General features: G+C 38.2%; 1 protein-coding gene across 1 annotated transcript; it reads right to left on the minus strand.

Moving 5' to 3' along the window:
* Positions 1 to 4,786: 4,786 nt before the first annotated feature.
* Positions 4,787 to 11,208, minus strand: COX20 (cytochrome c oxidase assembly factor COX20). Its single transcript, XM_019920396.3, has 4 exons — positions 10,841 to 11,208; positions 5,699 to 5,813; positions 5,525 to 5,588; positions 4,787 to 5,065 (listed from the first exon to the last, which is right to left on the minus strand). The coding sequence occupies exons 1-4, from the start codon at positions 10,880 to 10,882 to the stop codon at positions 4,924 to 4,926; spliced, it is 363 nt and encodes a 120-aa protein (XP_019775955.1). The 5' UTR covers positions 10,883 to 11,208; the 3' UTR covers positions 4,787 to 4,923.
* Positions 11,209 to 17,812: the final 6,604 nt, after the last annotated feature.

The following is a 17,812-nucleotide window of genomic DNA, read 5'->3' on the forward strand; positions in this document are numbered from 1 at the left end:
ATTTTATACTTGCCAAGCACTTGAGAAGCACTGCCACAAATTAGTATCAGCCAAAATTTTTTTTTTTTTTTAAAAAGCAAAAGCAATGAAGAACTTTGAGATGGCCACTGTAGACATTTAACTTGCGTGGCTTTCATGAGAACGAAAAAAGAGATGCAGAGAAAGTGAGATAAAGTTAATACCTCAGAAGAACAGTTGAAGCTTACTTGAATGACAGGATAACTTTGTACTAAGGATAACTTAGTAATGACATAACTTTGTAATAAGTAGTTGTTAATAAGGTATCCTTTCAGTTGTCTGTAGTTAAGGGAGATGGGAGAGTCACGGTCAAGAACAACAAAAGGTTCCAACTTACTTTTTTTTTTTTTTTGAAAAAATAAAAAATAATGTGCTGATTTAAATTTCATCTCCTTTTCCTTAGTCTGTCCATGTGAATGTGCTGTGTGGAAGAGTAAAAGGGTCCAAGTAAATGTGTTCCAGTGATTCCAATAGGTATTCCAAATTAATTGCTGCTTGTACATTTAACACGTGTTATACTGGGCTTCCAGGATCACCTTAATTAGAACTCCTCTTATTTTAAAAAGGCAGGGGAAAGGGAGAAATTAGTAACTAAGTGCATAGATTTGTTTGTAACAGGAAAGAAAGGTTCTCTAGTATCTCTTTTGCATACCTGAAATGTGAGGTATTTGGTGGTATGTTAGCAATTGGTGGTCCTCTTGCATAGGTTAAAGGCAGTACATGCAAATAGAGCCAAGTCCCTTTAAGGTTAAATCCTTATTCTAATGGTTCAAATTCCTTCTATTTAATGTTATGTAAGACATTGTTTCAATATCCTCCCTACTTGTAGAGTTGAAATACTTCCTTACAATATTCTAATACAAAGATAGCTAGGATACCTATGTCCTTGGGTTCCCAAAATCTTTCTGTATCTGTATTAAATGCACAAATACTTTTTGTTAGCTTATAATAACTTGGAAAATGATCTTTTTGGATAATGAAGTGATGTAAATTTACATCAAAGTACAAAAAGATCAAGAAGTGAAATTTAAGACAAGGACTTTGATTATGTTAGTCCAGAGCATGTACTTTCTTGTTGCCCTGAAATTATTTAAAGACTTAATAAGAAGCTTAGAAGAAATTAGTTTTTCCCACTACATACTTGAGAATAATGTATTTTGGTGAAGTGAGAGGACTTGGCTGCTGTACTGACTGAAAATATAACTACCAGGGTTTCCTCAGTGAAATACAGTTCTACTCTGTCAAATAAAAGCAATCTCTAAAGACTTGAAGAGCAGACAACTTAGAGTAAAAGGTAAAAACTCAAAGCCATTTCTGTTCATTTGAGAGAAAACAAACTAGAAAGATGTTTTTAAAGCAAACTTAGAATTTAGATAGTAGAACACGTTTCATTTCACGTGACTAGTCCTTGTGGTCTAAGGGGGAAGACATTTTTATGAAAACTTAACCCTTTAAGAAAACAGTATATGCAAATTTGAATCCCCTAAGGGTAGGCCATATATAATAGGTGTTTTACAACTTACAGAACTTGGTAAAAGTTATTCCTAGAAAAGAGTAGAAAAGATAGCTGCCTGTTAAGTCCATGTGAACATTTAGTGAACAATAGAAACTTTTAATTTAGTACTTATAGTCACTGGTAGCTTTCTCAAGATAAAAATACTTGGAAAAAGTCATCTTTTAATCTCTAGAAAATAAAGAGTGGTTGAAAAGACTCAAATGTTTGCAACACTGATCAGTAGTGCTCACATTATGAACTTTAAAATGTAATACTTTATTAAAAAACTAAGCTTTTTTGTCCCTAAAGCTTGTCTTAAAAGAAAATTTAAATATGGAACTTAATGCACAAAAACAACGTGTAAGATGCCAGTATTTGGGTGGTAGAGGATATTATATATTATTACTGACCTGATTTGATGACCAATGGACCATATTTTAAGATGCTTCCCAAAGATATTTTATTCTAGAGTACTATTAAAAGCCACAGTTAAAGCAATCAGTAATTTTTCTACTTTCCTCATTAAGGTATTCTGCTTTCCCAAAGTAGTTTACGTTAACATCACTTTTAAAGGGGTGTCTTAATCCCCATCCACCACAGATTTTTACCTAGGAATAGAAGGATTCAAACCCTATTTGATCCCTAGCTTTTTGCTGAAAAGTGCATAAACAGGAATCCTGAATTTATTATATAGACCTCCTCGCATTATAAAATCGAAGCAAAGGGAAACCAGCGATGGAGTAGAGGTACGTAGACTGAAGAGATGCTTGCAAATTAAATAATGGTATTAGGGATAGTCAGATTTCTTGTTGGCAAACTTGGTCAATAGAAATCACAGGTCCAGAGAAAAGCTAGTTAATTTTAAATTCCCTGAGGTTCTTTTACTGAGATGTAAAGCAAGTAGTCAAGGAAAAACAAAGAGGGAGGGGTGAGGGAAGGGGGGGAACTGCATAAAGCACTTAGAGGTAGTTAATTAAAGTAGGTATGATAAGCTGCAAAGTTTTAAACCTACTAATTGCCACAATTCTATTTTAATCAGCTATTTAGCTGGTACCTACCGCTATATCACCTAGTGTGAAATTTCGGATTTAATGGAATAATGAAGGAAGCAGTGCAGCTGGAGGCTTCAAGTGGGCTCGGAAGGTAGGTTACTCTTTCAGCTTAAGTTTGGAAAGTGTAAGCTTTTGGGTGAGAGGTACTAGTGAACATTTAGTAATTAAACTAACATGTGTTGACTGCTTTATACCAGACACTTGGTTGGGAATGTAAAGATAGGGTTCTTGTAGCACAAGTCAGTGACCAATGGAAGTGCCAACTACTGTTAGTGGAACATGAAACAAAGTAGTGTGAGAGCCTAAAAGGTGGTGATGATCCTAATTCTAGAAGTTAGCAAGAGAGTGGAAGGTTATAGAGAAGGAGGTAGGAGAAGGGCACTGTAAGTGAAGTGAAAAAGTTTGAGCAGAGGTATGAGTTCAGTTCATGGTGGCCAGAGGTACACTGGAGGTGGGACTGGCAAAACTTCGCAGTTTGAACTTGAAGTTGGATGGCAGAGTGGAAGAAGATTGGACTGGAGGGACCAGAAGTGGAAGTGTCAAGATCAACTTGGAGGCCTTGGAGGTCTGGTAGCAATGTTTTAAGGGCCTAGAGCATGTTGAATGGTCCAATAATTCATTAATGCATTTTGCATCATTTTAATAGGTAAAGAAGAAAAAGTGCTAATGATTTTAAGTTTATGAAATGATATTTGAAAAGTAATCCAAATAAGTAATTATATTTAAACTTCTGTTTTTATCCAGGTCTCCAATTTATGCAGTCATTCTGCTGTGAAAATGAACTAACCTTGTTATTATTGAAGGCCTTGGAAATTTTTACCAGCTGAGAGATTTTTCTCTTACTCAGGGTAAGACGTAATCATAGTGTGCTAGAGCTGGAAGGGACTTGACTTACATAATCCATTTGCCTGATTTCATATGTTACATGTTATCAAACTGAAGCTGAGAACATAAGTGGCCTGCACAGCTTGTTAAATATCAAATTTGATTAGTACTCATCAATTCCTCCACCCCACCCCAACTCATGCCTTTTAAAACATGAGTGACTGTCACATGGAATTTTTAACATAATTGTTTAAGATCAATTTGAATAATACAGACTGCACCTAGCTCTGATTTGTGTCAGTAACGGCAGGCAGATGATCTTGCAAAAACTTCTTTCTCTTTTCTAATAACCTTCCCTTGTTAATGTCCAAGTCTTTCCTTTGGTGGCTGCCAGATGATTAGGATCAATAAAAATCTCTCAGAACATATATGCTTGACAGTGTCACTCATGATAGGGCATTTGGTAAACCATATAGCTTGTGTACCCTAACCCTCATAATGACAGCCATAAGAAGGTGAGCATGGGAGGGAAAATGCTACTGCTCTTATGAAGTGAACTGGAGCAGGCCCCTACCTATCCTGAAAACGGATTAAGAACAAAATAAAGTTTCAAAACATCTCTTCCTTGATCTGTTTAGCTCACCCGTGATAATCAGTAGGACCAGTAATAATGCCATAATCCTATCCACTGGTGTCTTCTTTCATACTTATCATTCCTTAACCAGAAAGGTCTCTAAGCCTGTGTTTTAAGTAATGTTGATATTTATTAAACCAAAAATGATGAATGAATGAATAAATGCTGTGGACTTAGTTGGGTGTTGGGTGCTTTTTTTAAATGGCAGCCAGTTGAATTATAAATGTCTTTACGTTAATGGAACAATATGTAATTCTGCAGTATTTTCCTTTGCACCAAACAAGTTTCTGAAAATATTTTTATGTGTGCCATGTACATATTTAAGTTCTACTTAAAAATAAAAACCCTGCATACATCCCAAAAATATTTAGAGCAGCTAAAAACCACTTTTCCTTTCTGAGAGATGACTCACCTGTTGAAGTGGAAGAATAGGGTCAAGCAATGGGTACATTTTTAAAATAAAAATTGCAGAGTGACGGCCCATTAGTTTTAAGTCTGATATAACATCACTGGCTTTAGAAATCAGAAAGTATCCCCTCATTTTTAACAGGGTACAGTAATACAGTTGTGATTTTTGTTTTTAAGGCAAGTTTTAACATTGAACTGAGATTTTATTTCTTGAAACGTCAGGTGTACTCACTGCTTACCATAAGGGAACACTTTTCTAAGCATGATAAACACGAGGTTTATTTTAAGTATGAGTCCACTATGTGCTATACTGATAGTAGATACAGGGGCAGAATAAGTTTGTACATACACATGTAAAATGACAACAACTTACACATACTTTATTTACTTGGTTGAAAGCCTTCTGGTATATAAAATGCTTTCTATAGTTGATCTCGGCTTGGTTCACACCGAAGTGAGTTGTATCTGGGTTTTCTGTGCTCAAGACTGGCTCAATTGCTGCTGCTGCCGCTGTTGGTTTGTTTTCTTTCAGGATCAAGGTGGGTACTTTCATATAAAATCTTGTTTTTAATTCCTTCTCTGGCACGTCTTTCCTGGATTCTTAGCTTTGCATAATTATACCTACAATGGAACCTAGTAAGGAGAACATGAATAAATTGATATAACATACCTGTAGAAACTAATTTGAAATTTGTAATCAAAATTTTTAAATGCTTACAGATGACTGTCAGTGGTTGTGAACACATTCTTAAGGTAGCATTTTCAGATGTTATGCCATAGGTAGGGATTGAAATGAGCATTAGGATAAGATAAAAGGTTGAGGCCTTCCTAAACGAAGTATAAACCCTGACATGGCATTAATGCAGTGCCTAATGCCATGCATTCATCTGTTCATTTGACAAATGACACAAGATGTGTGTGTATATATACATATTTAAAAGATTAAAGGCAGTCCGGCAATATCATTTTGTAAGATAAATTTCCGTGAGGGTGGGGAATCTTAGTGGGAGATTGCTCTGAGGAGAGCATGTCCTTTGGAACTAGATAAACCTATTAGAATCGTGGATCTTCTTGAATACTTAGCACACATACCAGCACCCTAAAGTCACCAAGATAAATCCTCCTATTCCAACGTCACATGATCTTCTAATTCTACCTGTCAAAAGGAAGCATAAACACTAATACACTGCATGTTATAATACTTCCTCTAGGAAAAAAACTTCAGAGAAACATGTTTTTTATGCATAGAGAAAAGCAGATACTCACTAGTTAACAAAAAGTGTCCGAGGCCAGCCACAACAGATCCTAATGAGCCATACAGTGTCGAATCCCGAGCACAGGGGATGTTTTCAACATCTAAAATTCCTAGGAGCTTAAAGGGCTACGAAAAATAAAAAAAAAGAGAATATTTTATTTTAGGGTGGTTTGGCAAAGACGAAAACCATCTTTAATCATCCTGCTTTGGTATGTAATATGAATCTAAAATGGAAACCCTGAGAATTTGACCAGAAAGTCCTAAGCAGGTAGGGTAAATTAAACCTAAATAGATTATGGTACCATGGTTATGCTATAATTTGTTAATCAGCTGGTTTGGAGATAAGGTAAGGGCATACATTATTTTATGAGCTCTTTAAACATCTGTATGAAATCATTTGGGGGATTTGGCTATCATTGAAATTTAAAAGCAGCATAATTTCCTTCTAATAACCTGAGATGCATAGATGGGAAAAGTGAAATTGTCCTAACCATGTTGCTTATAATATTAGTATACTGCTGTTTTAAATTCCTTTAAGGAGGACTGCAGATTTTCTGTGTTAACTAGTAACAACACATCAGTTGTGTCTGTAAGAATAAATACTTTGTGTTGAGACAAATCTCGTCTGTTTCTTGCCTGTGATATGACTTGCCTGTGATATGAAGTTGCCGTTGATTCTATTTCTTTGTTGATCGTACATGGTAACCATACCTAGGTGTGATGAAAAAAGCTGGAAATCTACAGGGTTGGATTTTATTCTCAGCTCTGCCACTAACTTCTGTAACCTGTAGGACATATTTTTTTATCTGGCCTGCAATCTGTAATGAAGGGGTTCAGCTAGGTGATAATTTAAGTTCCTTCAAGTGCTAAAATGAATGGTTTTAAAATTCTTTATATAGTCTTCATTGGATTTATGGATTTGTTCTCCCTCATTAAAAAATACTGCCACTTTAAGCATAACATTTTCCAACTTGAATGTCTTGTCACTCACTCTGTACTTAGGGGTTTTGGGAGGGCAGGACAGAATTTTTTTTATAAGGCACGCTTATGTTTTGCTACAGCATTCTCCTATTCATAAAAAAAAAAAGAAAACGTAAGTTACTGTTTTCAGTTAATGTAGCTTTTAAAAAGGAAGCCACTTGTCCATTCTTTGGGATGAGATAGATATACCTAGATGGTAATATACTGTAAGGGAAAAAGAGTGGAAGAAATGGGAACAGGACAGTAAAGGGCAAGTCAGATTAAAGGTTGAAACATGAAGGTATTGTGTTTGCCTTGGCTCAGGCTTCTGCAGGAAAGACAATGTGACTCGGTTCCTAATAAAGCAAAAGTTATACACTCTTGGATCATTATGTTCCTTTTTTTTTTTTTGCCTCTGCCTGTTCCCTCCCCCCGCAACATGTTTACTTCATGAACACAGCAGGTGCTCATTGAAGTTGCAGACTTGAATGTTAAAAGGCTCTTTAGTACAAATCTTCATGTACAAAGAGGTTGGGATTTAATTCTGCTTCTAGGCTTTTCATTTAATTTAGCAAAAGATGATTGTTTCTCACCCTCAGGTCAAGAGCCAGGTGGAATTTATGGCCCGGAGGGGAAGGAGGGTGTGATCAGTTCTGCAGCTAGGCCATTGCCCTGGGGGAAGGATGCTAAATAGACTGAGATGGGGTGGTGGTGTTTAATGTCAGATCTTAGAAGCGAGTGAGACCAGCAGCTTCTACCACGGGGTAGAATGTTAAGATGGCTTTCACATTTAAGCAGAGAGAAAGAAAGGAACTATCAAGTGTTGGCCGCAGCATGCCAAACACTGCACATCTCTGCCAAAGACAGCACTTCTTTCAAGGCTTCTGGGCTTTTTCATTTGGATTCCGTTCCAAAATTGAGCCCTAGTGTGACCCCAGGATACACCAGAATCTGCAAACTTTGCGGGGGGGGGGGCATTTGGATAAAATTATCAGCCCCAGTTCTTTGCCAAGTGTGTAAAATAAACTTGCTGAACATCTGAAATGGTGCTATTTGTTTAAATCAGCTAGGTAGGTAGCTTTCTGAGCTTTTTAGAGATTTTCAAATCCCACCCTCAGATTCTGACTCAATAGGCCCCGGGCATTGATGTTTAGGAAACCGCCCACCCCGCAGACTGGGAGAAACACTGCTTTAGAGATTTTAGAAAAGTAAAATTTTGAAATTGCAGATAATGGAGTAATCCAGTTTATTTTGAAAGATAAACATATCCTTTTTAAGGGGTACCTTCTAAAACCAACGATGGGTTAGAGGCCAAGGATGCTACTGCTAAAGGTCCTGCAATGCATGTATCACATACAAGACTGCCTTGGTCAATGTCAGCGCCAAGGTTGAGAAGCCAATGCTTGTCGAATTAATCTCATAATTTAGAGGTGCCAAGGACCTATTAGTGCCCGGCCCTTTATATCCCTTGTTTTTAATTCTCACAACCTCTTTGTGACATTTTCTCTGCAACAGGCTCAGGGTTTAAGTAGAAGGCTAATAAGTGCTGGCAGAGTAGAAGTGGAAGTCAGTCTGACCCTGAAAGCCTGTCATTCCCACTGCAGCATTTAACCCTTTGGTTTTTTAGTAAACACTAAGGTTCACATATAGAGAGTAATAGAACTGTGTACATAACTGTAGATCTGCATGCAGTTTGTATCAAAACTGGGTAAGGATGTACAAAGACTTTTTCCCCTTCACTAGTAGGGAATTTTCAGCCTCCTGGTAAAGTTGGAGTTTAGACTGCTGATGACTTAAAAGCAAGTATGGAATACTGTAATGAAGTCTTGAGCTTAGAGAGTACACTGAACTTTGATTCTCAGAAATGGAAATAAAGGGTCTAAGCCTGAAGTCACTTTGAAGTTATGTTTGTAATGTTCAAGGCATTTAACATTCCTCTTTTATTCTCTAGTTGCCTGCAAATTTAAGGTTCACCTGCTATTAACAAAGCCTTTAAACGTAAACTAAAATTATAGACTTTTTTTTTGGTAAGCGAATGTTTTTAAGCTTAGGTTTAGAAAGGCAGCCTTACCAACACACCTTGATGGAATTAAGGGAAGCTCAAAAAATTTCTAAGCCAGAATGCCAGTTTAATAATTTATAGGAAACAGATCACATCAAATCAGAGCTACTTCATTTCCCACTGTTAAATTTATCTGCATCAGTGCGCATATTCTGCCTTTCCTTTTGTTTCAAAGGAGGAACTGGCCCTACTCCTATTTAAAACTAGTCCTCACTTTGCAGTTGATTACTTTATCCACTCTCAAAAGACTCTGCTTCTGTGGTTATCCCATCTTTCATTTGCATTATTTGTTTTTCCTCCTTTTAATAATCTCCAGTCTAGAAACATACAAAATAAATCCCCCTCTCTTGACACCCTTCCCCCCCAAGCCACCATCCCATTTTTCTGTTCCCTGTCACTGCAAAACTCAAGTTACCTGTGTGTGCTTCTTCACTTACAAACCTACGCTCCCTTTAACTTGCTTCAACCAGACATTTACCAACTGTACTCGACGGAAACAGCACCACTGAGGTTTTCTAAAAGACAGTCGTTTTGCAAAATCCATCACACTTTACATCTCAGCACATGTGGCACAGATAATCATTTGTTTTTGAAACATTTTCTTTGGCTTCAAATACACTATTAATCAAAACAATTTTTCATGTATTTCTTTTCTGGATTCTCAATGGGTTAAACCACCCTCATGACCCTAAAATGACAGCAGTTGTCTCTATCAAAGGTGAACAACCAGATACAAAAAGGATGAAAGCACCATTCAAGATCCCAGTGTTCTCACAAAACAGTCTACAATTTTGTGTTTGTAGTTATGGTGCCCCTTGAAATATGCAAGTTTCAAACAAGGGTACATTTTGTTAAAGTAAGCATATTCCAAATAGTATGTGAGACGTTAAAAACAGAAAAGGCGCCAACAATGTATAAATTGACAAAAAAATTTTTGAAAACAAATATGGAAACAATTTACCCAACATTTATTCATAACCATTTGATGATCTAGGCCAAATTTAGATGGAAAATTCCCCAGAGAAGCAAGAACACTGAATAAGTGATCAAAATTTTCAAGCTGAGTAGACAATAGCCTAAAACTATAGGTGCAGTGTGGCACACAGTGTGGGTCTTAAATATTTGTGAATCTAATTGAGCCAACGTTAATCTCTCTATGGCTTACTATTTAAAATTGTTTTTTTCCATTACCTTTTTAAAACACTTGTTATTTACTCTGCATTGAGGATATAAAAATCGGGTTCCCTGCTCTTAAGACACAAATTAACTTCCAGTATAATGTTGTAATGATCCAGCAATGTACAAGGTGTCCGGGAGATAGGAGCAGAAGCACCTCAGTCTCTTGAGGAGTCGGGAAGCCCTTCAGGGGAGACCAGAGATAACCCTGTTTAATACACCCGGAGAGGAAAGCATGAGAAGAGTCACACGGGTTAGTTAGGTGATGAGCTTTGTTATCACAGGCCGAGAAATTCGGATTTATCCTGAAACCAATGGGCAGCTACGGCTGGTTTTAAGCAGAGAGGTGGAATTATGCATTTTACAGGGTAGCCCACAAGGACGACTGTGGAAGGTGAAGCGAGAAAGGCAGAGCAGGAAGACCTGAATGCCAGCCAGCGAAGCTATTGGTTACATATGATACTGCATACTCCACGTGGTCGAGTGAAAACAAGGTTAACGGGGGAAAAATCTCAATCTTTTCATCACCCTCCTGCTCTGGATATAAATTCAGTCGAATATAACCAAGTTCTCATTCCCCAGCATTTACCGATTCCTGTTAAGTGTTGTGAAGTATACAGCCTTAAAGACAAGGCACCTGTCCTCAGCTTTTAATTCCTCTTTGCTGGTAAATTACAATACGAGGCCCCGTCAACAAAACTTTCTTTCCAAAGGGATCAGTCTTGTGACCTGCAGTAAGCTATCGGTACCGGTCCCCTCATCCTCCCAGTTTGGGTCACTTAAATCGTGGCAATTAAGATAAAAATGTCGGGGGGTGGGAGGAGGGGAGCTGTTCGATTGCAGAGAAGCTAATGACACGTGCTCCCGGCCTGGGTCTCCCAGCTCTAGAGGCCGCATCCTTAGGTGCCGCTCGTGCTCCGCGCGCCCCGCCGCACCCCGCCGCAGCCCGGATTACCTTCCCCTTTCCGGGCTCTCCGGCCTCCGGCGCAGCCGCCATGGGGACAGTCGGCGCCTCCACCCCGCCCCGTCGCCGCCGCTGGCCGCCGTGAGCGGACGCCCCGCCCCGCCCTGGCCAGCCCGGCCCGCGCCTGCGTTCGCGCTGTCCGCCATTTTAGGGAACGTTTCCCAGTCTGCGCGGCGGCAGCACTGGCTGAGCAGGCTGCCTTTGGTGTGGCCGCCATTTCCTTTGTTCAGTTGAACGGATCACGTCTTCTCTATCGGGGCTCTCCGCAGCCCGAGGGCCTGGACCAGGGGAGGAGGAGAAGGACTCGTGAAGCAACCGCGCACCCGGACTCTAGGCACTTCGAGGCTGCGCCTTTTCCCGCCCCCGCCCCTCCTCTCGCCCCAACCGCCATTTCTGTGGTCCGCGCGCGCGCGCGCTCGCTCCCGTGCGTAGGCGCTGGGCGCGCGCGGCGGGGCGGCCGGGGCCGCGCGGAGGGGGCGTGCGCGCCGCCGCCGCTTTGTCCTGGGAACGGGAGCCCCCACCCCCGCAAGCCCACGGCCCGGAAGTCGGCCCGTACTGGCTTGCGGCCCGCGTCCCCTTCGTGTCCTTTGTCTTCCCGCCCGGGACGAGTCCTGGGCGACCCCGTCAGCTCCACCCAGCGCCAGCCACCGTTTCGCCCCGAGCGAAAGTGTGGTCCAGCGCTCACACCGCTTACTCCCTGCTTTGGTTTCGTCAGGGAGGGGCTTGAAAATAGCGCCACTCGGTTTGCCTGAAGGAGACTGGGGACAAAATGGAGGGAGGACTTTGTCAGTGAAGACGCGTTAGGACGTTTGTGCCCGCCGTGCAGGCGGGGAAGGCAGGCGGGGTGAAGTAAAAAAAGGCCTGCGACACGCGTTTTTGAATGTTAGGTAGTGTTCCATGTATACTGCACCCTAGGACTGCGACTTAGCGTGAAATCTGCGTGTTGGAGACAGCAGTCGTCTGGTGTGAGATAGGGCTTGACCGCTTTCTCAGCCCTCTAAGTCAATACAATTCCTTTTCCCGTCTTTTTTTTCTATGCACCGTAAGGAAAATGTCCCTGTCAAAGCCATAATTATGCCTCCTTTGTTTATGTACCTTTATATTTCAAAGTATATTCCTGGGAAAATGTTCAAGCTTTAGAGTGTGTCATTGTGCAGAGTCATGCTGCTGTGCACACAGTAAGGGCTGGATAAGGTTCGCGGTGATTGTTTGCTATCAGCTGTCAGTGACGTGTTTTCTTATTCCTTATGCTTTCATGATCATTTAATACCTTTCTACAGACCCAGTAAAACACAATTTACGACCTACGTGTGATTTTTTTTAAAAAAATAAGTGACTTTGGGGGAGATACTGCTCTAATATTAATTAGGAAGTAGAATAAATGTCACCCCGCCCACGATATCCTGCCAGTTTGGGTTTCTTACCTGGAAATCTTGCGCTAACTATGCTTTGAACTCTTGGTCTGGAAGGTATATTTAAGGCAGTAATATTCCATAAAGGAGTGAGGAATTCTCTTGAAGTAATTCCTAATCATGTTGTAAAGGAAGGAGAACTGGAAAGTACCAGGGCCATCCTACTTTATTTTTTATTGTGACTTTGAAAAATTGCTAGGGTAAACTTAGGGTCCATTTCATTTGTCTTTGAAAACTATTTTCATACATTATTTCTTTATATTAAAATTTTTAATTTCACAAAAATGGCATGTTTGATTATTTTTTATTTTCATATTTTATAGAGTGAAAAGTAAAAATCTTTTTCACTTTAACCCCTTTTTTCTCCCCTATTTAAAGTAAACACAACTAACAGTTTAATACGACGTTTTCCAAACTGTTTTCTTTTTTCTCTTCTTTTTAATTAAAACAACCCTGGAATATAGGCTAAAAAGTAAAAGTCTCTTTATACCATACCTGCCCCCATACGAGTGTGTCTGTATATGACACATATCTAAATGGCTATAGTATGTAATTTGCATTTAACAATTTACTTTTTACCATTTAACACTATGTTATGGAAAAATTTTCATGTAATTATCTAAAGATTTACTCATTCATTTTAATGGCTGCTCAGCAATCCTTTAATCATTTTCCTTCTGATTGACCTAGAAAGTTTCATTTTTTTTCACTAGTCCAAGAAATGCTTCAATGAGCATTTTTATGCATATATCTTTGTGCACAGGTTCAAGTATTTCTGTAGGATAGATTTCTGGAAATGGCCTGATTCAAAGGGGTATGTGCATTAAAAATTTTAATACATACTGCTAAATTGCCTTCCAAAACTACTGCCAATTTACATTCCCCATTATAACAATGTATGAGAATGCCTGTTTCCTCACATTTTTAACACTGCATAATATCATATTTAAAAATTTTTGTGTATCTGATGGGTGAAAAATGGTGTCTTGATTGCTTTTAAACTTTCCTGATTACTAGTATGGCTGAACATTCTTTCAGATGTTTATTAGTCATTCTTTTCCTAAAAATTTCCTAAAACTTTACTTACTTATTAACTTTGTTTATGGAGTCTTTCATTTTACAAACAACTTTCTATTTTGCTTTATTATATTTTTTTATGGAGTCCAATATGTCAGTGTTTTCTTTTATGGCTTTTGATCTTGTGTCTTCCTGAGGCCTTAAGGGCTTCTTGACTCCCATAATAAAAAAAATATTTGAAAGTAATTGTCATATGCTTTCTCATTAATAATTTTGATTATCTCTTTTCCTATTTCTTAAAAGACCAACTTTTGGTATTATTGACCAAGGCTATTTTTTTCTATTTCATTTTATATTTTACATTTATTTCTATTAATGTGGTATCTATTTTGTTGTCTTTTTTCTATCTTTTTGAGTCGACTACTTAAGTTCACATATTCTCCATCTTTCTTGATTTGTAGCAAATGTATTTAAGGCTGTAAAATTTCCTCTGAGAATCATTTTATCATATGTTGTCACAGATTTTTGACAGGTAATATTCCTATCACCATTCTTTTCTAAATTTTCTGTAATTTCAGCTTTTCTTTCTTTTCAAGTAAATAAATTTGGATATGCTTTTGGTATTAATTTTTAGGTGTTCTGTTTTACACTGTGGCCCATGTATTTCTACTCTTGGGGAATTTTTTTATTTGTGTGTGTGTGTGTACTACCTAAGAGATCATTTTGTACATGTTCCATATGCTTTTGAAAAGAATGCATTCTCTATATTAGCATTGTTAAGCTTATTCATTATAGTACTATATTGTATACATTATAAATATATAAAATATATAACTATATGATAATCACATAAATTAAGTTTATTAATTGCCATTCAGCTGTCTTTTTGCATGGTAAGAGTTGTTTCATTGCAAGCAACAGACTGACTGTAGTTAGCTTAAAGAAGAAAGAAATTTATTGGGAAGACGTGGAGAAGCTCAATGAACTGATACAGAGTTTAAGAGTCAGGTCTTTAAAAGGACAACATCCAGGACAGTCCCAGGGGTCTTGATAGCAAGAACTAAAGGAGTGGCTTTCCAGGATGACAGTGATGGCCTGTTCAGTCTTATTTCTACTATCGTGCTTTGCTTTTCAACCATGCTGTCTGCTGCAAGACTCCCTGTTTGTCTGGTATTGGATGCAGATGCCCCGAATGAGTGGGTAGTTTAGCACAGTGGGTTGAGTTGGGGCCAGAAAATCTCTTCTTTAAGAGTTCCTTCTCTCACGGTGGCTGTAAATCCCCTGGCACACGGCCCAGAGTGCCTGCTTTCGTCCTCTCATCTGGGAGAGAGTGTCTGGTGTCAGTAATCCCACACTAGAAAGCTAATAGTTATCTGTAGGCAGCAGGATGGTGAGGGGTGAAATGGTTGTATCGTTCTGGGGATTTGGTGGGGCTGTGCTGGCAAACCCACTTTTCGAGGTTCTCTCTTAAGCTTGTGTGGGGTTGTGTTTTAATCAGGAATATTGTGTTTAATAATCAGTCTGATTGCATCTTCTCTGTATCGTTCAGAAGTTCCTAACTGTCCTGGTCTGCTGCTGGTGCATTATCCTGTCTTTCCAGCAGAAGTATCAATTTATTTTTATTTTTATATTCCTTTTCTCATTTCGATAGGTTTTGGAGGAAAGGGTGATAAAAAATTGGGTTCAATCAGCCCTCTGTAACCAGAAGTCTGAATTTTCCTGCTCTTCTTTCCTATTCGTGTGTGTCCTGTGTCCATGCGGGTGTGCACATGAGCATGTGTTTAAGTCTAATGGTACTATACGACTTGTAAAGAAAACCAGCTGTTTTCCACCACACTTCTCTCCGTTCTGAAGTTCTGCACCCCACAGGCAATGACTTTTATCTCTTTTGGCCCATTCTTCTGGTAGTTTACTTTCATATTTCTAAGTAAAATGCTCATTCTCCTATTTCTTAATTTTTCAATTTTAGGCATTATCTATTGATAATGAAAATTTATCTCTTTTCTACTCCTTTCCATTCCCCTCATCCTCTCAGTATGGTTGTGTCACATTTTAAGAAACTAAATACCCATTCAGCATGTACATTATTATGGCAGTGTAAATGGTCATAGCTGAGCCATGTGGGGTACTATGATTTCATTTCTTTTCTTGTAAAATTTAAAATTTTTCCTGGAGTTAATAATTGCTTTGTTTGCTAAATTTTGTTAAAGCTAGCTCTTATTGACTCTTCCTTCCTTCCTTTTCTTTTCTTTTCCTTTTCCATAAGAGATTATCTAAATTTTAGCATATAATACTCCTTTGGCTCATGGGACATTTGGCTGTTGGGACAAATGAGTATTACATGCTCTTTTTTTCCCCCTTACTAGCTCTAAAGAGCCAACTGTAGACATCTCTTGCCAACTCTGTGTTCAATGACTTTATCCTGGTAACTTAAATTTGGCTATGGTGGAAGTATTTATGCCATACAAGTCAACAAATGCTACAAATCAGTGCTGCTTTCTTTTTTTTTTTTCCTTTTCAAACAGGTGGTTTACCAATATACCACTGAATGCACCTGTCATTGATTTTTCTCTCAAAATTCTCTTACAGAGTCATAAAACTCTCCACAATATAGTAAAAGACATTGTATGATCTGCCTGTCATTTTTTTTTTTTTAAAGACATCTCTCCTGGAGCTTGTCTCCTCTTGGTCCAGTCTGTTATGGTTGCTGTCTAAGACTGATTCCCAGACATCATCCTGGGGTTTCTCATCACCTCATGCCTATGCCAACTCACCTGCTTCCTCAATTCCTCATCTTCCTCTTTCCTGGCTTACTCCCTCATTTCAGAGGAGTACATCCTCCAGTGGCTTCCTGGAAAAAGTTTACATAGAAGGTAAATATTTTGAGATCATCATGCCTAAACATTTTTTTTTTGACAGCTTTGATATTTGGTTAAAGTTGCATTTCTAGAATTATTATTCCTCCTAGAAATAAAGCAATCTCCTATATAATCATAATGCCATTATCACACCTAAGAAAATTAGCAACAATTTCATAATTCATCTAGAATGTACTACATATTCAAAGTTCCCCAATTTTTCAAGAAACTTCCCCAGTTGTACATTGTTTTTATTTTTGTTTTCAAAGAAGGATCCAACACTGCATTTGGTATTATGTCTCTTTAATCTCTCTTAGTCTAGGACTGTCTCCCTATCTTATCTCTTTTATGCCATTGACTTTTTAGAAATTCTGAGACAGTTATTTTGTAGACTGTCCCACGTTCTGGATTGTCTCGGTGTCATTTAACTTGTCTATCCCCTTTGTTTTCTATAAAATAGAAGTTTAGTCTAGGGCTGCACTGTTCAATGTGGTAGCCACTAGCCACATGTGGTTATTGAGCACCCGAAATGTGGCTAATGCAACTGAGGAACTGGATTTTAAAATTTAATTTGAATTAATTTGAATTTAAATTTAAAAGCTCAGGGACTTCCCTGGCAGTCCAGTGGTTGAGACTCTGCACTTCCAATGCAGGGGGCATGGGTTTGATCCCTGGTCGGGGAACTGGGATCCCACATGCCACGTGGCCAAAAACTAAATTAATTAATTAAAAAAAATAAATTTAAAAGCTCATTCAATTTCATTAGTGGAAAAATTTTAAGTAGGTTTGGAAAAACTTGGGTATGCAGATCTACTGCTTCAACTGTAAATTTTATGAAATCTAAATACAGATCAAGTATTTCCAATGAAAATTTAGTATCTGAACTGAAATGTCCTTTAAGTGTAAAAATACACACTGAATTTTGAAGACTCTGTACCAGAAAAGAATGTAAAATGTTAATTTTTTTAATATTGATTACATGTTGAAATACTAATATTTTGGATGTGTTGGGCTAAAGTATATTATTATATTAATTTCACCTGTGGGTTTTGGTGTTGTTTTTACATTTTAAATGTGGCTACTAAAAATTTTAATATTACATATATAGCTCACATTATATTTTTAATGACATGTGCTAGTCTAGAAGCTTGATTAAATTCAGGTTAAACATTCTTTGCAAGAATACTTCTAGATGTTGTTGTATATTTCTTTTTTTTTCTTTTGGCCTCATGACTTGCAGGATCTCAGTTCCCTGACCAGGAATTGAACTTTGGCCATGGCAGTGAAAGCCCGGAATCCTAACCACTAGGCCACCAGGGAGCTCCCTGTTGTTTTGTATTTCAAATTGCATCGTATCAGGAGGCACATATTGTCCCACTATAAGTGATGCTAACTTTGGTCCCTCAGTTAAGATGGAGACTGCCAGAACTCGCCATTGTAAAAATACACTTCCCTTTCTGTAATTAAAAATCCATGCAAATATTCTGTTACCAAAAATCTATTCACCTAACGGTTTTAACATTTTTTGATGATCCTTGCCTTGAATCCATGATTACATCGGAGGTTGCCAAAAGGTGGATTTTCTTTTCTTTTTTTTCTTTAATGAACATTTTCATGCCCTTGATTTTTTAAATTCTTTTTTAAAAAATAGATTTATTTATTTATTTATGGCTGCG

The sequence above is a fragment of the Tursiops truncatus genome, chromosome 1 (assembly GCF_011762595.2).
Source record: "Tursiops truncatus isolate mTurTru1 chromosome 1, mTurTru1.mat.Y, whole genome shotgun sequence".
Lineage (NCBI taxonomy): Eukaryota > Metazoa > Chordata > Mammalia > Artiodactyla > Delphinidae > Tursiops > Tursiops truncatus.

Bases quoted from the DNA above. Each gene is read 5' to 3' on its own strand.
- COX20 (XM_019920396.3), bottom strand. From the start codon at position 10,882: ATGGCGGCTGCGCCGGAGGCCGGAGAGCCCGGAAAGGGGAAG. The intron at 5,814-10,840 runs GTAATCCGGGCT...TATTTTTCGTAG, and splicing joins GAGAGCCCGGAAAGGGGAAG to CCCTTTAAGCTCCTAGGAAT. The intron at 5,589-5,698 runs GTGAGTATCTGC...TCCTTTTGACAG, and splicing joins CGGACACTTTTTGTTAACTA to GTAGAATTAGAAGATCATGT.